Genomic DNA, 24009 nt, shown 5'->3' on the forward strand with positions numbered 1-24009 from the left:
TGAAAACAGCCAATAGCAAACCACAACCATCCAATCATCCAATCAATTCCCCACAGACACAATCAAGCCCCGCCCACATTTGTTGTTGTTCCAGAAGCGTTTCACTCGGATATACGGCACAATATGGAAGAAAAGACCAGCACGACTTCTGCTTCATGCCAATTTTACAGATCTTTACAGGGGAATATCATAAAACATGCACAGGTCATTTTTCAGTTCAAAAGATAAAGAAAAAATAAGAAATATCTTCTCAGTACAGCAATGAGACAACGTTATATAAGTATTAAATATTATTACACTGTACTATATAGTGTTGTATCACCTTTAATTTCTGTTGTTGTTTAATATAATATAATTTCTGATGTTGCTTCCAACCCTCAAATAATGCTGAAAAACTGTATAGGGTATGTCCACTGATGATCATTTTCTTCACAATAATACAATATACAATAAAATACAGTTTTTCATTTATTAAGGGAAAGCGTTTTATAATCTCACACAAATATTTTGAGCACCCCATGTTTCAGTTTTCTTGAAATTCCCTTTTGCAGTGTTTTCAATTGAGTAGGCTTTGAATTAAAAGTAATGAATTAAAAAAATATATATACTAAAGTCAACATTATCTGTATTAAGTTTATTGTTTTAATATATAAATATATATATATATATATATATATATATATATATATATATATATATATATATATATATATATATATACACCCTGCGACCTGCATCATATCATGATATTTTATTCTGTGGTGATATTCTGAACACATTGTAAAAGTCCTGCCATTTTTTTTCTTCTCCAATATTTCATCTACAATAACCAATTTCCAAGGAATATATTAAATGGCATCAATTGTTTTGGGTACATTGTTGTTGTTTGCAACATGTTTATCATTATTTCAATTCAAATATATATTCAAATTTGAGGTTTACCTGATCAACAAAATAAGAGGCTGGCCAGAAAAAAAAATGGTGTATAAATGATGAAGCTTGGCAAGTAGCAGATATTTAATGTAAAACAAATAGTAATTTTATTGAAAAAGCATTTTGTTTTTGTACTTTTTTGTTGATGTGAAACATGCTCCTGGGAAGGCGGGACTTACTTTATCAGAGCAGATATCAAATATTATCAAATATTATTTATATAATACCAGCAACCGGTCACTACACTCTCTGTAGTGGTCCAAAATCCATAATTCCCTGAAATTCAAAACAATTACACTCTCAATACATAAAGGCTAATGGGCTTTTGCTTATTAGCAGCACACACTGTCGTTTGATTTTATTGTTGAGCAATCTAACTCCTTTTATTATTATGGTGCTGCAGAAAGAAAATGGCACTCTCTCTCTACAAATATATACCATAAAACACATCAGACTAGAACAGTTAGTTTGTCCATTAGCTTATGGAGTTTGATAGCCAGAAGCACATTTGGAATATTCCTTGTACAGCACCAGGTTTATTGTGAAACCTTTACATGAACTGAAACTCCTCGACACTAGATGGCGACACATTTTTGAGACTTTTTTTAGTTTAGTTGCCAATTAAGATGAATGTGCTGTGTTTAAGTTCTGGCCGATGTCAAGTTAAAGTCTAACTTTAGTTAGTGTGTAATGTTGCTGTTTGAGCATAAACAACATCTGCAAAGTTACGACGCTCAAAGTTCAAAGCAAAGGGAGATATTTGCTTTTAAAGAAATCGCTTTTTAAGGACTACAACAAACGGCTGGTAGAGACTACACAACATTACTCCCGGGTTAGTGACATCACCAACACTAAAATTTACATAAACCCTGAACACGATTTATAGATTATCAAGACAGAATATGCTAATCAATGACTAGAAGATAACTACACATCAGCTTCATAAATTCATCAACTAACCGTTCAGAAATGTCCTGTTGCTTCTACATGTTGTCACTTCTTCTTGAGTCTCTCCATCTTTGTCTGACTCCGGTTTGAACATAAAAGGCTTAAAGTTTTTGAAATTTTCAGTGCATGTCTGTGTGAGGTAAAAGGACACAAGCTGTTGAAGCTCCGCCCCCTGTGCCGGGAGCAGCAGCTCATTTGCATTTAAAGGAACAGACACAAAACGGTGCGTTTTTGCTCACCCTCAAAAAGTGACAATTCTAACATGCTATATAACAATATCTGTGGGGTATTTTGAGCTACAATTTCACACACACACACTCTGGGGACATCAGAGACTTATTTTACATCTTGTGAAAAGGGCATTATACCACCCCTTTAAAAGTTTCCTTTTTTATTGTTTGACTGAGTATTTCTGTTTCATTCATTCAAGTCTTGCTGCTTTCCTGCTATCTGTAATATATAGATGGATAGATACATGTTGAGGTTTGCATCACAAAGTTGTCTAAATATTAATTTGTTGGTGAGTCTACTTTTCTAGATAGACTTCCGGTTATACATTACCAACATCATTCCTGTGGGTGAAGTTTTCTCCATGTAAATAGTGACTTTTTGAGTAGTTATTTCACATCTGAATGGGTGTCCTCATATAATGCAAAAAAAAGTAAAACAACCCGATGTAACAAAATTGGATTTTTATCCAATCTTACCACAGACAGGGTTTTTAAGCAAATCTGATTACACTGGTAGTTGCATATTTGAACATATTCTTGATTTGCAGTGCTGTGCATATGCCACATATTTCCACTTTTCTCTTTATGTCTGAGGGAAAGTCAGAATGATTTTCGGTGCTGACTCACAGCATGTTGCAGAGCTCAATAGAGCTTAACTCGTTTTTAACCCAGAATATTCCTTTAATGTTGGGCTATGTTCCAAAAACGGTTTAATATGAAGGGTCCTGGTAAATCCAGCTCATGCAGTGTTCGTTTGAGAGCGATTCCTGGAAAATGAAAGATTAAAAGTGACAGAACCACAGTTGGTTGATTGAAATCCTGGCTAACACAGTCACAGTGGGGTCCAAAAGTCTCAGACCGCTAGTGCAAATGCTTGTTTTATGAATTTAAATCAAATTAAATTATCAGCATAACAATTTGAGTGATGAGTTGCAGTGAGAAATACATTGAGAAGCTTCAAGTCCATTTGTAACTTGAATGTGCAAGGCTTCCGGTCTCATCCGCTTCCAGTTATTTTAGCTGTACAAAAACAATCGGTTATCGGAGAGTCACTGTTTACATGAAGCAAATTTCACCCACAGGAATTATCTCGATAATGTCTAACCAGAAGTCTACCTAGAACAGTATGAATGTGTTGTTAACTAAAAACCTTATTATATAGTTCAAGTGACCCATTTTTTCCTCCCATGTGCCACAGATCCAAGAACATGTCAGCTGGGAAGAAGCACATGGATTCTGATATTCTCAGATCGGTTTCAGGCCTCATTCATATGTGCAAACAAATCTGATATGAATCGTATTCATGCATTTGTATCTACAATGCAAGCGGACGGATCAGATATTCCCTGTCAATGCGAGTTGTAAGTCAACTCACACGATCACATGACTCTTTTCCGACGAAGGCTCAACCCAATGCTTTGCTGACCATTAAAGATAGTGTGTAAAGCAAACGCTTGTATTATCGTCTGCGTCTGTTGCCGTTTTTACTTCCTTTTCGGCCTGTGCTTTTCCGGGTGAGTACGTCTCTCTTGGGTTGTTTCGCCAAGTGTATAGTGTAAATGCAGATATTGGATATGGGTTACTTTTAAAAGAAGGTGTAAGCTGGATATAGTCAACAAACAGGAATTGGGCATCAAGACCTGCAGTGAAACGCGGCCTAAAGTAAATGTGTTGTTAAATCTGTCCATTAAGAGCATCTTGAGCTTCAACGGAAAAAAAAGGAAATTCTGACAATCTTACAGAAAAAACACATGAACTTCACATATGCACATGTTCACATCTTGTACATGTGTTTTGCACTTGTGAAAACATGTTAAAAGCATGTGTGAACCCATGTGATCACAGTGGAAACATGTAAATTCTCATGTAAAACACATCTGATCACGGGTGAAACACACGTAAAATTCCCATATGAAACCCATGAGATCACATGTGAAATATGTATATTCTCATGTGAAACACATCTGATCACAGGTGAAACACACGTAAAATTCCCAAGTGAATCCCATGTGAAACCCATAAGATCACGTGAAACATATAAATTCCCATCTGAAACACGTGAGATCCTGTGAAACATGTAAAATTCACATGTGGAACCCATGAGATCACTTGTAAAATGCATGTTTTTTTTTGTTCGTTTTTTTTCTGTAAGGGATTTCTACGGAGCCCCTGAAGGGACCTTTGCAAAAATAAAAAATATACAGACTTTCGTGTGCTCACGAGAAACTTTCGCGGAGGACGAGAAAACTATCGCGTGCGTGCGTTACATTTTCCAGTTTGCGTTATAGTGTCATTACTACCAATGTGGGAATAGGGATGAGATGAGAGTGTGCTTGGAGCATGCCTCCAGAGACGTGTCTTAGGGAGATGAGAGGGTGTCTCATGGTCTTATGAATAAATTTGGTGTTATATCGCTAGTGTAGGGAAAAAAGCATGAATATCTCTATTAGCTGCAAAGTACTAGTCATTGCAGGCCGCAAAAAAACTACATTTAAGATTACACTAAAAACTGAAATGAATTGTAATTAATTAAAAACCATCATTAATGACAAAGCATTATATCATCAGCAGTTGACACAACACTTAATGTTTTATTTTAATTAAACAACATACAAATATTTATAATTAAATTCATGTTGTCTGTTCATATTAAATTCATATGCATACATCAGTTACAATTCAAGTCTTATCATAACTGGTATAACCTGAAAGTCAAAGAAAGAAAACATCTGTATTTTACACTTCCTTTAGACCATATACAATATCACTCAATATTACTATTAAATACTATGGTAATGTCGCAAATGGATCCTATACCTGTGCCGACATTCCCTTCTTTGCATTCTCTCATAAAATAACCTTTTTATCATAGTAAAATCTACATAGCCTATCATTCCCAACAAAAGTATTGTTTAGCGGCAAACGTGTTGAAGATTAGTGGACAGGCAGTCGATTCATTAAATAAGATATTTCCTCACAAAAACGCTTCTGTGAAGCCTCTTCTCCATCTCCATTGATGTCCATTACAAAAACAAACAGACTCTGGTCTCCTTTCCTTTATCTGGCTGAAGGTTGCAGGCTTGTCTTCTAGTGGCTTTTATGCATCCAACTGTATCCATACACTCTCATCTCAGCCCTTTTCCCACATTTGTAGTAATGACACTATAACGCAAACTGGAAATTGTAACGCGTGAGCACGCGAAAGTCTGTGTATTTTTTAGTTTTGAAGTTCCCAACAATAGTCCTGGTAAATAAACGACATTGATTATTACATTTTGTTTTAAGAACAAATAATGCGACCCAATTAAATACTGAATTAATTACAAACTAGCTAGTATGTGAACTTCACATCACAAGTTAAAGGATCTTCCAAAGGTTTGGTGGGTAACACTTTATTTCACAGTGTCCTTTGTTACATCCAGTAATAACAGCATAACTACATGCAACTAACTCAACATGTTGGCAATTAACATCACGTATACTTAAAAGAACAAGGAAACCTTAAAGTGAAGTGTCTCTAAACAGCATGTAAACACTGTTCCTCCTCATGGCGAGTTCAGCACAAGAGAGCAGTCAACAGCGATGTGTCAGAACAGATTACTGATCTAAAGCCATTTAATTATTCTCTGGTAACGCGCCTTTGGGCCCCGGCTCGTAGATTTGCGATTCTTCATTCTCCTCAAAGTGATTGTGACCTTTCTGGCTAATCCGAGCGTGAGATCAGCAGAATGAGAAATCTCAGCGTTTGGGCCCAGGTCATTATAGGAGCTGAGATGTGCTTGTTTCTGTCGTTTAATCTGGCTCTGTAAAGACGGTCTGATTCTGAGCACAGAACTCCAGGGACGCCTCTATTGTTATTACGTGCCGTTTGCGACCAGCCATCTTATTTGAGTCGCGCTTGTTCCCAGGCAACAGCCAACGTGCCGATTAAGACAGAGCTGTTAGTAATCAAGGCCGGGGCGTTTGTGCTTGGACAAGAGCATTCAAGCCTCCTCGAAAAGTTTGAATGATAAAACAATTGACAGAATGAAAACTAAAGCAAACATTACGATCTGAGGTTGTATCATCATTATAGTATATCATTTGCACTCTTACAGGCTCAAGCACAAAACTGTTCACAACAGTCTGCAAACTGAACTGCTCAAATTGGTGGAAACGAGGGAATAAGAACACGCTTTAGCAAGCACTCATTTATCAAGATATGATGGTTACTGAAGGTGATTACTAATAATAATATTAGACAAACAGGCTTCAATTCAATTCACATTTATCTCGCTTTTTTTTATCATCCTAATTTGCAGTATAGTGACCATTCCTACGGCTTATTCCTCTAGTCGCTGAATATTAGCTATAGTGAACAAATGTCTGACCACAAATTGAAAGTATTATTTTCAAATGTTCTGTTTTGATTCAATTTCCTTTTCCAAAAGCTTAGAACATTCTGGCAGGGAAAGTGCTTATACATAAAAATATCAGCAGTGCATACTTTATTTTATGAACAGAATGAGCAATTATGAATTGACACTTCTGGAGGACTTCCACGCATTTATTTTTTTAATACATATCATGTTCCTGTATCATTCTAAATGCACAACTTCGTGTTTTATAATATGCAATATGTTTAATAAAGTTTGTAGCTCATCTTTCCTTAGTGTCGTGTGCATTTTCTGGTAAATAGCTTGTGTGCATTCGTCTCTTTTGCTGTAATTAAATATGCATTAGTCATCGGTCTATTCATAAAGCACTGAATAGGTCCATCTGGGTCAGCCTCTATTACATATTTTATCAGTCAGAGGAGGAAGTGTGTTTGTGAAATCAACACGGAGTGAATCTGAACATGAGGCCACGGGCCTTTGGCGCTGTTTCTGATTCTTGTATAATCCCAGCACTTGGACCCAATCAGATCTCACCACATTGTGTGACCAAACATGACTAGACGGTCTTTATTTGGCATTATGTAACTTCTGACAGCTAGAAGTGAGAGTCGAATTAGACGAGATGACCCAATTCTCCACATAAGAGCGAGTGGCAGCCTGAGCGACTCAAAGGCCCGGAGAATCACATCATTGGATTCAACGTTCACACTAGAAATGGAAAAAACTAACTTTTGTTCAGATTACCGACATTTGATGGATGAGCCTTCCCAGTTCATGTGACAGCAGTGCAGATGTCAGACAGATGTGATTGCAGATTTTTTGATTAAATTTTTAATGAGAAGCGCAGTGAATTCCACTCAGTATTGATGCACGATTTAATTGTCTTGTCACAAGCAAGCCGATATCCTGCATTGACGGCTGAATTTGATGCTTCCTTCTGTTGGAGGAGACAGGGGAACACTGGGAGACACGATCTTCCATGATCTTCAGTGCCGCCACTGTGTCTCCGTGCCAGAGACGATGTGCCTGATTAATGCAAAAGTGCATTTCCGTTTCCCGCACTTCACGAATCGAGCGTGATATTCATTTCAATTATTTAAACTAAAAAAAAAAGTAAACTCAGGGGTCATGACATGAAGTGGTCTTTGTACCATTAAAACATCCTGCAAGTTTCATAGCTTAAAACGTCTTCTCATTGTAAACAAAGAATTTATTTAATCAAGCTCCAAAAACAAGCTTGTTTTGATATTGTGGGATTTGTGATGTCACACGGGCAAAAACATTTGCATATTCCCGCCTCCCGACGAATAGTTATACATCTTCACACCATAGGCCCCGCCCACTGGTGTTCAGTCCAAGCGGCAACCTTCCCGTCTCTCTCTAGAATCAACACTGAAGAGACTTAACCTGCAGTTCATCCACTGGCCACTAGAGGCCGGCTGCAGAAGAGACTCAATCCCATAAACCCTCATGTTAAAATGTCCAACTTTACAGCAGAAAAAAAAAACATTTACAGTCTAGTGCAAAAAGTGGTTTTGGTCTATATTGCTAATTTTGCCCTTCATGACGACTGTGAGGGGGTGATTGTTTTTTTATAACTCATCCGTGTAAATTATATTAAGCCTTAAAGTTCTGCATATAAGGGCGTGGACACTTGAGTGACAGGTGGATTGCCACTGATGTCACTACTAGCCGTTTGTCTGCTAGCGTTAGCGTCACGTCACCTCAGCTAATCCGCCTCGCTGCACATGTTCGTTTATCCAGGAGTGACGCTGCCAAGATGGCGACGGCCGGCTCCGCCCACTTTAGGCTTCAAAAACGCTCTTCAGAAACACTACGAGTGACGTCACACACTACAAACATATTTATATACAGTCTATGGTTCAGTCGCTTGACGGCTGACAGATTCTGACATACTCCTCGCGCTTGAGTCTGCCGACAACAGGACAAATGAAAGAGTGAAAGACATTCACAGCTCGTCTGCGTCTCTGTAAAGACTTCAGAAGGATCCCAGCGTCGGAAACAAACAGATGGTTAATTTGAATGCCGTCCTGGATCGCCTGTTCGGAGCATTTTGTTTCGTAAACGAGGCGCAGTGGAGAGTATGCAAAGAAACTTTTGTGAAAGATTGTACTGTATCTGACAGCAGCAACCCGGAAGTAAACCGTTTCATAAAGCTTTCACAGTCTACGCAACTACCTCTTTCAAGGCCCAGAATACCAATTTTCAAAATGAATTGTTCTCAATAAGATCCATAACATCCATCCACATAAATCTTTAAGTCCTCCTGGAAAGTCCATTTAATGAGTTGGGAAATCGCCATTAGGACGTCAGGAACGTTCAATTCACTTTGGCCGGAGCAAGATGGCAATGTATCCTTTCTACTTACTAAAGCAACAATATTATTTTAATTATACATCAACAAAACGATTACAGTTTTTCTCAGTCGCTTTGGTGCATTTCTCAGATCAGAAATGAAATTCTCAAAACTACTTGTTCGACCTCCACATCATCTAGTCTCTTGTGCACATCATAAAAGCAGTTTCTCTTTTGAACAAGTTGTGATTGCTTTGGTCCATTCATGCAATTGATTATGTAGTCTGCGGTTTCCGGCATTATCAGTTGCTAATGCCATGCTGCTCAAAATGTATTAAATAGTTCTCTGTGCACTAGTCTTACCCCTCAAAACATCTAGTCATTAGTTCATCATATACGTCATTAAATGCAAAATGGTTGATCTAGTTGTCATAAACTGTCAAGCATGTTTTCTACACATTTCTATTAGACTTTTTGTAAATGTGCCATGGATTGATGAATTGTGCAGGTGAATCTTGACTTTCACTAATGAAGAGAGTGTAGATCAACCAATGAGAAACCAGTTCTCTGGAATAGCTCAAAGTTGCATCTCATGAACCTTCGATTGGCAAGCATATATACTAAAAGTGTAACTGTGAATCCTATCCAGTCTCTTTCAATCAATAACTAATACATAAATTTGTACTTTTGAAATGGATATATGGCATACAGAAGAAGTTCAGCTTTGTACATTTCAATACAGTAACTGTCATCCAAACTGTTTACATCAGGTAATACTCACAGAGTGCAGAGTTTTATTGACAACATGACTAAGCATTTTGACTATCTTGTTTGTGAACAATGACACAAGGACTTGATGGCACTGATGTGTTCATTGACATAAATACTTACTTTTGAGAGGTGAACTAAAGATTTTGAGTAAGTTACAGGCTTTTGCAGGTAATCTAATGTGTCGTGCTGTTTGTACGAATTGTTTTGAGAAATGCACATACTTCTTTGCAAATATTAAGGATGATTTGAGAAACGCACCAAAGCGACTGTAATAAAGAATGTGCATTGGGTGTATTTATGCTTTATGTTTTTATTACATTTTTGAAGGGCCTGCACATTTAATCATTTCATATTATATCAAAATTGTACATTAACATGGTACATGCAACTTAGATAGTTTTATTGTAAATGGAAAAAATAATAATAATAATTGCACCTGAAATATTTTCTTGTTGATGTGGTTTAAAGAAAATCAAGTCTGCATCCAAAATCGCATACTTCCCTACTATATAGTGTATACTACAGTATAACATGGTGGATGTAGTACGTCCACAGTACATTAATACCACACACATCCATACTATATAGAACATCATTTGTGTTTAGCGTTTGTGAAGTAATTACTTATTCAAGAGAGTTTGCGATGTCAGATTATGATTCCCAGTCGTGATTATGTTGTGTGTAAATACACTCTTTCCAACATGATTTGAATGTTCCATTTTTTACTTTAATAAAAGAATACATAACAGAATGGATACAGTAAATAGGTCACGCACAGAAGAACAGAGACCGTCTCAGCAAACTACTCACACACAGTTATCAAGAGATGACACCTTTAGTGTGTGACATGCAACAAAAAAACTCACTTTTCCAGCCTTTAGGGTCCATGAAAAGAGTATAACTCTAAGAGATGTTGGGAGTGAACTACATCTGACATGAGAGGGAAGAGATACAGTGAAGAGAAAATACGGAGACAGGGTGAAGGAAAGATAAAAGAAGAGTGGAGTTGAACACAGAACAGGACGAGACGGGAGGGACGGAGGGGAGACGAGACGAGAGAAAGCAAAAACACACAACAACAGAGACGTGGAAATGAAAGCAAGAGACAGAACGAAGGAAAAACGGCCCGTTAGAATATCAAACATGAGACCCAGATGAAGTCTATCGCACAGTCCTCCGCTCGGAGAAACGCAGGGATCAAAGTTTGCTCTCGTGAAAGCTGAGAGTCTTTATTTGCAGGAGCTTGTCAGTCAAATGTGTGGAGCTTTACTGTGCAAAGAGACTGGAGGATATAGCAGTGATATTACGAATTGTGTTGTGTCAGCTCACATCGTGCCTGTCTGTCTCCTCTAGGACGGCGTTCCAGACACTTTAAAGACACTGGATGACAGTGTCAGGAATGGGAAAATGCAAAACGCCAGATTTATTGACGTGAACGGTAAAATAGGCCAGCGAGAGCAGCTTATGGACGCGGGATGTGACTTGGCACCAGCATCTCTGTTGGTAAAAGTTAGTTGGGAACAGCAGCTGATGAGTTGGGAATGAGAGGGGAATTATTTATAAGGAGGTCGTGCGTGGACATCGTGTCTGTGTGAGCGGAAAGCCACAGACTGTACTCTTCATCATCATCAGATGTATTTGCTGATGCTACAGGAAAGACGTTTGACCAATGAGAGAGAATAAACACTGAACGATTAATAAGGATAAGGATGCAGTAACTGGGGAATAAAAAACAATATTTTTCCAGGTTTGAATATTTTGTCTATGTAGTGTCTTTGAATTCCTATGAAGCTTCTGATAATAACGGCTTTGAATCCCATAAGTAGAATCTTAAAAATAAAGGTTCTTTATTGGCATCAATGGTTCCACGAAGAACCTTTAAAACCATGGAATCTTTCCATTCCATAAAAGGTTCTTTGTGGAAAATAACTTATGGATTATTATTATTATAATTTTTTGTTCTTCACACTAAGAAAAAAATGTTATTTTAAGAATAGGCCTTTATCTCATTTCCTGGTTTCGGAACGTTCAAAATCGCCAAGCCGTGTACTCGCACTTCCGGTGGTTACTTAGTTACCTTTAGATGAAAAGTAGGTCAGTAAACTCAAATAAAATCGCGATATAGACCAGTGTCTGTCAATATTAAACCGCATAAAGACTATTTAAATAGGAATCATGTATGTTCTGTGTGTCTCTGTGAATGAATGGCACAGACACGCTGTTTCATTTACCACACACACACACTGAGGCAAGCATGACGCTCGCGATGTTTTCAGCCTAACGTATTAACATTAATGCACTTCATCAACACGGCCGCTCTGAGAGTCACTTCAGCAGCATTTTAGCTTCATTAGAGAAAAACTATCGTCATATCATAAAACACAGAGAGACTACACGGCAACCCATCAAAATAAAACCTTTGAAGAAAGTTTTGCTTAAATCATTTAAGTAGTCCAGTGATAATTAACAGGCAGCCATCGGTGAACGCAGTAACCGGAAGACGCAGTGCAGCAATTTTTCGCGGCTACTTCCGGCGTTCTGTTGTGTTGCGATAAAGGCATATTGTTGACTGAAAGGTTATTTTGGGAACCAAAACGGTTCTTCTATTGCATTGCTTAGAAGAAGAAGAAGAAGAAAAAAACACCGTTTGTAGTCTTTATTTTTAAGAGTGGAGAATCTTTGATTAACAAATGAATTCCACGACAGAATGCTGTTCAACACAGACCAAATAACATACATCTGTTTTCCTTCATAAACCCCAGGAAGTGTTTCACTGTACAGATGGTTCTCAGCAGTGTTTTTCTTCTTTTTCTGCTGATTCTTGAGACTGATATTGCACATAAAAGACAAAATGGTTTTGCTTGTTTCCAAGTTGTACACTCATCACACATGAGAAATGACCAAGGTGAATGTAACACTATAAAGATTTGCCTTTTTTTGCAAAGTGAGTGAATAATGACAGCTTGCACATTGTTAAAGTCCCCCTGTGGTGGAAATCCAGCATTTAATGTAGTTTATGTGTCTATGTGGTGTTTTTAATCTGCTTTAAGACAAAGCATGTGTAAATTCATAAGTCGACACCATTGCTGAGTATTTTCTCCTTAAAACTGCAGTGAACCAAAGACAGTCTCAAAAACACGCTTTGAAATCGCTGGTGTTTCTGACGTCACAAACTACCTTGTAACCAATCAGATCAACGTGTGATCGTCAACCAGTGGATCTCTGAGCTGAGTGAGTGAGTGGAGGCGGGGCTCATTTGCATATTCATAGAACCGCGAATACTAAATGAGGCAAGGGTGTCGAGTTACATTCAAGATATTTGAAGGCATGAAGACATTTTTTTTTTTTTTTTCAAGGGAAAAAACATTTAAATATGTCATTTTGGTGATCAAAGATGAGTTTTAAGGGATACAATGATTGATTACAGGGGGATTATAAAAGAATAATTATGATGATACACATCACACAAGAACAACACAATGATCATTTGGAGTTCACAAACTACTTGCATTTTCTTATGGAAAAATAAAACATATATATTAGGGCTGGGGGAATTAACGCGTTAATCTTTGTGATTAATTTGAGATGTTTAACGTGTTAAAAAAAGAATAACGCAATTAACGCAGCACTTTTTTTGCCTCGTTTTAAAGATTTCCTGTTGCGGCTGCTATTGAAAAGGCCGAAAATATGCCGTCCCGCCCCTCCGTGTTCGGCGATCAGGTTTCATTCTCGCCCAGCTTTCATGAGCGGGTCTTTTCCGCTCCGTGTGTGCGGCGCGCTCTCCGATCTGTGTGTGTGCCGGCGCGCTGCGCTCCCTGCTCAATGTTCAGCTCCGTGTTTGCGCTGCGCGTTCTGCTCTGTCGTTAACGGCCCAAACGTTCGAATCATGGACCGATCACGCACTGGAAAAGCAAAGTCCGCTCAAATAATGTCAAATTTCTCAGTAGTAGACTTCTGTTTGCTGAGCTGGTATAGTCATGCTGGGCAACAATGGTAAAATGACCTGTTCTGATCACATGCTCTGGTAATAATAGCTTTGTAGGACTATATTTTATTTCAATAATTAGTCCAAAAAAAAAAAAAAAATCTGTTAAATTGATTATGTTGATTGATTATTGAAAAAGAATATTATATTGATATATTGATGTTTAATATTATTTGAATATAGGGCTATTTTATGTGATTCTAAGTTTAAATATTGATGATTACAAGCTTGATGGAAATGCAGTTAATTGCAATTAATTACAGCAAATTGTGCAATTAATTAGTTATTTTTTTTAATCGATTCCCAGCCCTAATATATATATATATATATATATATATATATATATATATATATATATATATATATATATATATATATATACAGTGAGGAAAATAAGTATTTGAATACCCTGCTATTTTGCAAGTTCTCCCACTTGGAAATCATGGAGGGGTCTGAAATTGTCATCGTAGGTGCATGTCCACTGTGAGAGACATAATCTAAAAAAAAGAAATCCAGAAATCACAATGTATGATTTTTTAACTATTAATTTGTATGATACAGCTGCAAATAAGTATTTGAACACCTGTCTATCAGCTAGAATTCTCACCCTCAAAGACCTGTTAGTCTGCCTTTAAAATGTCCACCTCCACTCCATTTATTATCCTAAATTAGATGCACCTGTTTGAGGTCGTTAGCTGCATAAAGACACCTGTCCACCCCATACAATCAGTAAGAATCCAACTACTAACATGGCCAAGACCAAAGAGCTGTCCAAAGACACTAGAGACAAAATTGTACACCTCCACAAGGCTGGAAAGGGCTACAGGGAAATTGCCAAGCAGCTTGGTGAAAAAAGGTCCACTGTTGGAGCAATCATTAGAAAATGGAAGAAGCTAAACATGACTGTCAATCTCCCTCGGACTGGGGCTCCATGCAAGATCTCACCTCGTGGGGTCTCAATGATCCTAAGAAAGGTGAGAAATCAGCCCAGAACTACACGGGAGGAGCTGGTCAATGACCTGAAAAGAGCTGGGACCACCGTTTCCAAGGTTACTGTTGGTAATACACTAAGACGTCATGGTTTGAAATCATGCATGGCACGGAAGGTTCCCCTGCTTAAACCAGCACATGTCAAGGCCCGTCTTAAGTTTGCCAATGACCATTTGGATGATCCAGAGGAGTCATGGGAGAAAGTCATGTGGTCAGATGAGACCAAAATAGAACTTTTTGGTCATAATTCCACTAAACGTGTTTGGAGGAAGAAGAATGATGAGTACCATCCCAAGAACACCATCCCTACTGTGAAGCATGGGGGTGGTAGCATCATGCTTTGGGGGTGTTTTTCTGCACATGGGACAGGGCGACTGCACTGTATTAAGGAGAGGATGACCGGGGCCATGTATTGCGAGATTTTGGGGAACAACCTCCTTCCCTCAGTTAGAGCATTGAAGATGGGTCGAGGCTGGGTCTTCCAACATGACAATGACCCGAAGCACACAGCCAGGATAACCAATGAGTGGCTCTGTAAGAAGCATATCAAGGTTCTGGCGTGGCCTAGCCAGTCTCCAGACCTAAACCCAATAGAGAATCTTTGGAGGGAGCTCAAACTCTGTGTTTCTCAGCGACAGCCCAGAAACCTGACTGATCTAGAGAAGATCTGTGTGGAGGAGTGGGCCAAAATCCCTCCTGCAGTGTGTGCAAACCTGGTGAAAATCTACAGGAAACGTTTGACCTCTGTAATTGCAAACAAAGGCTACTGTACCAAATATTAACATTGATTTTATCAGGTGTTCAAATACTTATTTGCAGCTGTATCATACAAATAAATAGTTAAAAAATCATATATTGTGATTTCTGGATTTTTTTTTTTTTTTTTTGATTATGTCTCTCACAGTGGACATGCACCTACGATGACAATTTCAGACCCCTCCATGATTTCCAAGTTTGAGAACTTGCAAAATAGCAGGGTGTTCAAATACTTATTTTCCTCACTGTATATATATAAACCATAGCTCTGTTCAAATCCCTAGTGAGCTACAACCTGCTACCTCATGAATGACTGATCTGAAACTCTTGATAATGCACATTAATTATACAAATATTCGTAATTGACATTTCTCTCTCCTTGTCTGCCATCTTGGATTTGACATTAGATCAAGGTGTTTTCGGTACTTTCTGGGATTGCCTACTCCATAAAAGATGCACACAATGCCATTTGGATTGGTGTTCATCAGAACAGTGCTAATGCCGTCGAGTTAGGCAGCTTTCTGAGCAGATCCACTGAATGCTGTTTCTTCAAGGCATCTTGAGTCACTGTTACATGGGAAAAATAGATTTTAACGAGCAGAAAAAGTACTTCCCCACCTCTTAAACACTGTGGAAATGTTCATTTAGCTACTTAGAGGTGAGATTTTCACATACACGTAACATATTGAGAGTGCGGGGTGATTTATGTAAGTGTCACTGATACTGACGGGTGCATTTTCATGGAAATGGAAGGATATTATATCAGGAAAGAATAAACGGCAATGCCAGAATTTCACTGTGGTTAAAATAAAAAAAACATTGTTTCATTTTCACTTTTCACAGCCTTCCGCTTCTCTAGATTGACTGTTTTCCCTTTCAGGGGGGAAAAATACTTGCGCTTTTGTGCTAAAAGAGTTCATTGTACACGCATTCAAAACTTCCCTAGTCCAAAAAGAAAATAATCATTTCTGGGTTTTGTAATTGTTTTTAAATGAATGTGACTAGGGCGATGTGAGCATTATGAAACGCTAAACTCTCACATGTAATTCGTTTCATTCATACTCGACACACAAGTTAGACTCATAGAAATGTTCAACTTTTGACGTTCCAGGAAATCAGCCATCGCTTTAGCTGAATAAAATGCATTATTTTCATAAGGATAATGTATATTTATAACGCACACATAGCCTTTATCACTGTCATGAATACTGCAAAATAATATAATTTGTTCTTCGCTCTGTGATAAGAAGCCACATCAGTTCACAGAAGAAAGTTCTTTCAATCACTCGACTGATGTTATAATGTGATTTTGGAGTTAAAGTGACACCAGGCAAGTCTGAGTGTTTTTTCTCTATGTAGCTCCCCCTAGTGTCTGGTAGTAAATGCTTTCAAACACTCTGTTGTAAAAACGAACTGTTGTCCCCCCCCCCCCTCGCCACGAGCAACCCAGCTGAGCAGAGGAACCGGCTATTTCAAAACCAGTTACGTCTACCGAGGCAAGTAAAGCAATATTTTCTCTCCAACTGATGGCGATTTTTTTATTTTATTTTTTTATTGTGTTGTCATGCATACTATTATTTTTACCGGGAATGAACGATATGAACGAGGCGAACTACTGCTTTGGTGTTTGTTTGTTTTTGGGAGAATGGGCATGAGCATAAATATATATATATATATATCGGAGGCTAATATTTGTCTATTATCAGACACGTTGACTTAGTGACATAAAATAAAAGTGTAAGTTACACAAATAAAACCGACAGAGGAACGGCTAAACAACTACAGAAATCAAACGTGTTTGCTAATGACAATGCTAACATCAAAGTTATAGTATCTAGCGTACTAGTAAGCCCGTAACAGACAGCGATCATAATAAAAACCTTTACAGACAATAGCAAACATCATGAGGTCACAATTACTTGAAATTTAAATATTAAACACAGTTTATTCCAAAGATACTTACAAGTGCAACAGCAGGATCAGCATCCGTTTTGCAGGCTTCTGTTTCTCTCAGTTCTCCCCATTCTGAAAAAGCCAGTCCGATATTTACTCGAGTCTGACTTCTTGCTCGGTCAGTCTTCCGTTTCCTCTTTCATTGGTCCTCCGACAAAGATTTCCTAGCTTTCTGCATCTTTTTTACAGCCTCAGCCATAACTCAATCTATCGTTGCCCTTTGCTTATAGCTAGCCGGTGCTTGAATGGGGGCGTGTACGTGTGCAGTGCCGTCGAGCAATTCGTTACATCGCGAGACCTGATATCACGCGATACTTCCTGACGCCGACCCGCCGGCCCAAAGTTGCAAGTGAGTTTTTTCCGCTCTCGGGCACCAGGGGGGTGCGAAACCACCACCATTCAACTCGAAATAAGTAATATAACCATTCCACTGACTCCGAAGCTGTTCAGTTAAAGTTAAAAAGTTACCTAGAGCACCTTTAAATATGCTGTTATTCTCATAAACTGTATTTGTATGTCTCCGCTAAGCTTAGTCTCCGCTAAGCTAGTCGCTAAGTCTCCTCTAAATTAAATCACATAGCATGGTCTTAGAAAATGTTCCATAAATTTCAGAATTGTATAATTCATTTAATTAATTCAGATGATTGTGATTCATTGGCTAAAATAAAGAAAGCAAAACACAAAATAATCAAAGTAAAGATGAATTTGGCTGATAGCATTGTTTTTCTATAGATATCGCTTTACCGCGATTTCTTTCAGCCACGATAACCATGGTGTAAAAAATCTGATATTGTGACAGCCTGTAAAGCGTTTACATACAAGTGAGCATAATGTGCATAAAACTCTATTTTTCTGTGCAAAAACTCTTTAATGATGCCTTTAAATTTGACAATTGTTAGGCCCATTTGTTCACACAGCTGTGAATATGCATGTTATAGCACTGTCGTCACTTATTTGCAATATCTCTTGATGACAAACACTGCAGGACATTTTCACACTGTGAACAACAGCTACTCTTAATTACACAATGATTAGAGTGTGCAATATCTTAATGTTGCACACAAACAGCATTTCTAGGCCCAGCAAGCGAGATGAAGGCTTTCCTGTCACAAAGTCAGATCTGAACCGATGCATCAAGCTGAAAACACCAGCGTCTCTCGCGCTTCACTGCAGATCGTGAGACCATTAGTGGCGAGACCACATCGCCTGAATGCAGTTTTATCCTGCAATGCACTGAAGATATAGAGACCTGTTTCATGTGTCCTCTGCGGTGGCTTTTTATGTTATTATCTTGAAAGCTTATTTTTAAAGTCACTGCACACCAAGTGGCAGCATTCTTGAGAAAAGACCAGCAGTTGTGCTGTGAAAGCCCGTAAAAGTACATGCAATGTCCATTAGCACCATAATCCAGTGCATTCTTCCATTACTTTTCCGTAGGACTCCTTTCAACACAATACCTTATCACAGATGCCACATTAGCAGGTATGCATTCTTATCTCTCGACAAAATTCGCTGTTCTGGAAGCAAACTCGGTCACTTAGGTGATTCGTGAAGACGTTTTGTTTCACATCAGCAGTGGCCAATCGCATGTCTGCACTGGGATTCTGCAGGTTTAGGGTTTCATTTTGTTAATGCATCAGATATCATGGACTAACATGTTTTTTTAAAGCAAGGGTTCACCTGTTCTCCTACAACAGGTTTACATGCATCAAAGGTCAAAAAACAGTTTCATTTTCTCATAATATACACATTGAAGAACACCACATTTTCAATGATTCTCAAACAACTTGTCCAGTGCCTTCTTTGAATACATTTCGGTATGGACTCCTTTCAACACAATACCTTATCACAGGTTCTGCATTAACAGGTATGCATACTTATCTCTCGGCAAAATTCGCCGTTTCGGAAGCAAAATTGGTCACTTATGTGATTCGTGAAGACGTTTTCTTTCACATCAGCAGCGGCCAATCGCATGTCTGCACTGGGATTCTGCAAGTTTAGGGTTTGATTTCGTTAATGCATCAGATATCATGGACTAACATGCATTAAAGTGCCCATATTATGCTATTTTAAAGGCAAGGGTTCGCCTGTTCTCCTATAACAGGTTTACATGCATCAAAGGTCAAAAAACAGTTTCATTTTCTCATAATATACACTGAACACCACCACATTTTTCAATGATTCTCAAACCACTCGTCGGATGAATCAGTCTCTCTAAACCCCTCCTTTTCATGTCGTCTCAGGGATTCTGCAGGTTTAGGGTTTGATTTCGTCAATGCATGTTAGTCCATGATACCGGATGCATTAACTAATTTGACCTTATTGTAAACTTTGACTCTTTATTTTTCAAGGACCTTTGAAAGACTTCCATAGGCAACAACAGAAATCATTTCTCCACACGAACTACAGCTCACTTATACACACAATGCAGCTGCCCAAAATTAATTTAACATGATATGTTTTTAAAAATAAATCAGAATACTAAGATTGCACTCAGCCTCAAATAGAAATGTCTTCCCAATGCAGTGTGTCAGAACAGAACTACAAACAAATTAACTTCAGAAACGCCCATGATTTTCTCCCGGCCTTGGAAACACCATTTTAAAATTCCCAAGGTTTTTCATGAGCGTGGGAACCCAGCTGATCAGATCGCGTGCATACCTCTCTGAATGAGCAGAACTGAATGCTGGATATGCCTTGAACTCCATTGGATGATAAAACAGGTTCACACTGAGGGCAGTTCTTCATAAGCCATAAGAAGTTCAGCAGAAACTTCATATGCGGACACGAGATTCAGCTCTTATCGCGCTAAAGCATTGAGTCGATTGAGTGCACTCACCTATAAATCTTATACCGGGTCGTGAATCCTTGGCGGAATCTTTCCATGAAGGAGAGGTACCCCTTCGAGTGGTGGAAAGGGCCACGGTCAGAGATGAGCCAGTCAAACTGCTTGGTAACATGCTGTTCGTTGGCCGAGGGCTCTTGGCGGGAAGACTGAACTGTTATATGGTCCCATATAAACAGGAGGTAAGTGACTTCAATGAGCCTCCAGTTCATGCTTCACTCTCGACCGCTCTCTGCTCATTCTCGCTCCATTCTGTGGAGACCTGCAGGATGAGAAGAACACAGAACAACATTTCAGCGTCGCTCAGAGAACTCTGGATGTGTTATGAAGGTTTATATGGGAAAAAATCGGTTTTACTTTATTTAACATTTTTAAAGGGGTGGTTAATTATGATTTGACTTTTCTAGCTTTAGTTAGTGTGTAACGTTGCTGTTTGAGCATAAACAACATCTGCAAAGTTACAGCGCTCAAAGTTCAAAGCAAAGGGAGATATTTGCTTTTAAAGAAATCGCTTTTTAAGGACTACAACAAACGGCTGGTAGAGACTACACGACAGTGGTGTAGTCTACGTGATACGCAGGTATACGCCGTATACCCACTAGAAAAGGCCAAGGATTTCCGTATACCCACTTAAAAAATCGTGAGGATACGTAACAACTTCGTTTTGTGTCAGAACTTTCACTTTCATTCATAAATTCACCCCGTCTGTGTTTGCGAAGCGACACCAAATCGCGGAATCCAGTCACAAATGGAGCTTTCTAAGCGAACGTCACCGAATTTGGCTATTTTTGAATGAATAAATCAAAAGTAGGGCTGTACAATGAATCAAATCTCGATATGGACTAGTGTCTGTGAATATTAAAGTTAAAAGAGACTGCAATTGTTCTCCGCGTCTCTGGGATGAATGAGCGCTCAGTGTGTGCTCCACTACACACACACACACACACACACACACACACACACACACACACACACACACACACACACACACACACACACACACACACACACACACACACACACACACACACACACACACTGAAGCACGCGTGATCACGCTCGTGGTGTTTTCAACGTTTCACTGTATTGAGACATGAGCTACTACATGTGCACTTCATCGCAGAGCTGCTATGAGAGTCACTTCACGAGAATTTCACCATTTCATTTGATAAAAGTCATTCATTCGTTTCATATACAAACACATAGAAACTGTTATGTCTTTACGACAACCTGTCAAAATAAAAGTTCGGTATAACTTGAAGAAATTATAACAGAAATATATTACTATTGCACAGTAGAGTATACTTCAAGTAGGCCTAATAATAATAATAATAATAATAATAATAATAGTTTATTTAAACACACAGAAACTCAAATGTCTACAACACACCAAAATAAAAGTTTGGTCTAACTCAAAGAAATTAGAAAGAAATTGCACAGTAAAATGAATAAAAATAATAATAATAATAATAATAACAATAAAATCTATTAAAACGTTATTTTAAGGGAATATCACAGAAGTTTTCATACATGTTTTAATTTAAAGAGTAAACTTGCCAAAACAATAACACCATTTTTTTTCTCAAAAACACCATTTCTAAAAGTAAATTTGTATTTGTGCCTATAATGTTTATTTATTTATTTATTTATTTAATTGTCAGCTGATAAAACCTGTGCTTCAGGGGCCATATTCATATAACATCTAAGGCTAAATGTAGCTCTTAACTGGCTGAGTTAGATGGTGATTAACACTAAACAGTAGAAAATCAGTCCAGTCTCCCCAGCTGTAAATGTCATTGGCTGTTAAAGTCTTATGTTGCTTATAATAAATTGACATGTTGATAACACCTAATATTTCATAATGCTCTCAATTACATGTCGATGCATACTGTATGCATTAGTGAGTGTGGTGGGGTGACGGTCTGGGATGGGTGAGTATGAGGCGGGGGGGCGGGGGGGGGGGTATATTACAGTATACTCACTACAAAAAACTAGACTACACCACTGCTACACGACATTCCTTCCGGGTTAGTGACATCACAAACCCTAAAATTAACATAAACCCCGCCCCCTGAACGCGATTTATAGATTATCAAGACAGAATATGTTAATCAATGACTAAGATAACTACACATCAGCTTCATAAATTCATCAACTAACCATTCAGAAATGTCCTGTTGCTTCTACATGTTGTCACTTCTTCTTGAGTCTCTCCATCATTGACTGACTTTGGTTTGAACATAAAAGGCTAAAAGTTTTTGAAATTGTTCATGTCTGTGTGAGGTAAATGGACACAAGCTCTTGAAGCTCCGCCCCCTGCACCGGGAGCAGCAGCTCATTTGCATTTAAAGGAACAGACACAAAACAATGCGTTTTTGCTCACCCTCAAAAAGTGACAATTTTAACATGCTATATAAAAATATCTGTGGGGTATTTTGAGCTAAAACTTCACACACACACTCTGGGGACATCAGAGACTTATTTTGCATCTTGTGAAAAGGGCATTATACCACCCCATCAAAGCGACTTACAAATGAGAACAATAGAAGCAATCAGACCAGCAAGAGGACAACAGTATACAAGTGCAACAAGTCTCAGTTAGTCTAGCACAGTACACATAACTTATTTTAACTTCTTTTTTTTTATGTTATGACCTCAAAACACTTTTACCGTAGTGCATGATTTTAACGAGTCACAACAAAAGAGCTCAAAGACTTGTAGAAGCTAAAATGCATGATTCAGATATTTTCAGCGTTTAGTGTACAGTAGTGGCCAAAAGTGATGTCCGGAGGGGATATTTGTTATATGTTTTATTTGTTAATGACCCTACAAGTTCAATTAAACCATCAAAATATGAGGAAAATAGCTTTCTTTCTTTTCTTTTTTTAATATGTGTAACGTTATAGATTGAATCAAAGGACAAAGCAGGATCCACATGCAGCAGCTTTAATTAAACAGACTCAGAACTTGACAGACATACACTATGGACCAGGACTCAGGAACTGAACAAACAACATTACAAAGTCAAGAACCCACAAACACTGAAACAAGACACAGGGTTTAAATACAGAGACTAACAAGCTAAACAAGATAACAAGGGGGCGTGGCTAATTAGAAACACCTGGGGAGACTAATAAACTAGAAACACTACAAAGGACTACAAAACATGGCACAGAACAGGAAATGACAAGTCCACACAAGACAAGGGGAACACAAGACAGGAATCATAACAATATGAGTGAAGAACAAAACACTAAACTTGATTAATGTTTTTATCTGACAAAATTATTTGGCAATAAACAAGGCAAAAACTACAGTTACATGTTTTAAAATATGCATTGAATAAAAAGCTATTTCTGTCACAGTTGTGTTTCTGTCTGAGTCTTGTTTTCAGTAGTCACAAGTCTTCCTTTGTTCTGTTTTCCCGCCACTCCTTGGTTTCCACGGTAACCTTCATTAGTTGATCTGTCTCACCTGTTTCCTCATTAGTCTTGTCAGATGTTTCCTTATGTATTGAAGCCCTGTGTGTTACCTTGTTCATTGTCTGATCTACGTCGTATTATGTGTGTGTGTGTGTGTGAACTCTCTGTCCGTCTTCTATGTACCAGTTTGATTTATATTGCGAGTAAAGGTTTACATTGGAACGTTTGACTCTTCCTCGTCTTCTTCTGCACCACACCGTGACAATTTAGTTTGTTCTCTCTTGTATTAAAACTTTCTTTGTATGACAGCCAGGACAAAAATAATGTTTCATTGCGTTATTACAAATAAAACAATTGACTCCAAGCACAACTATGCAATATGCTTACAAAATATTTACCAAACTTTTAATAATATTTGGATAAAGGGTGAATTTGTCCATTCTGCTGGCGTCTAGCCAACTCTAGGTGCTCTTATTTTCAAGCA

At 38.2% G+C, this 24009-nt stretch overlaps 1 protein-coding gene across 1 annotated transcript in view; it reads right to left on the bottom strand.

Annotated features, from left to right (window-relative positions):
• The window catches only part of brinp1 (bone morphogenetic protein/retinoic acid inducible neural-specific 1), a 188205-nt gene that overhangs the window by 124647 nt on the left and 39549 nt on the right, over window positions 1–24009 (bottom strand). Inside the window, exon 2 of the mRNA XM_084114158.1 lies at window positions 20098–20365. Coding sequence (XP_083970284.1) covers window positions 20098–20315 — 218 coding nt within the window. The 5' untranslated portion in view covers window positions 20316–20365. The remainder of the gene's footprint in view (window positions 1–20097; window positions 20366–24009) is intronic.

This window comes from Abramis brama (genome assembly GCF_963993115.1).
Source record: "Abramis brama genome assembly, chromosome: 5".
Taxonomy (NCBI): Eukaryota; Metazoa; Chordata; class Actinopteri; order Cypriniformes; family Leuciscidae; genus Abramis; species Abramis brama.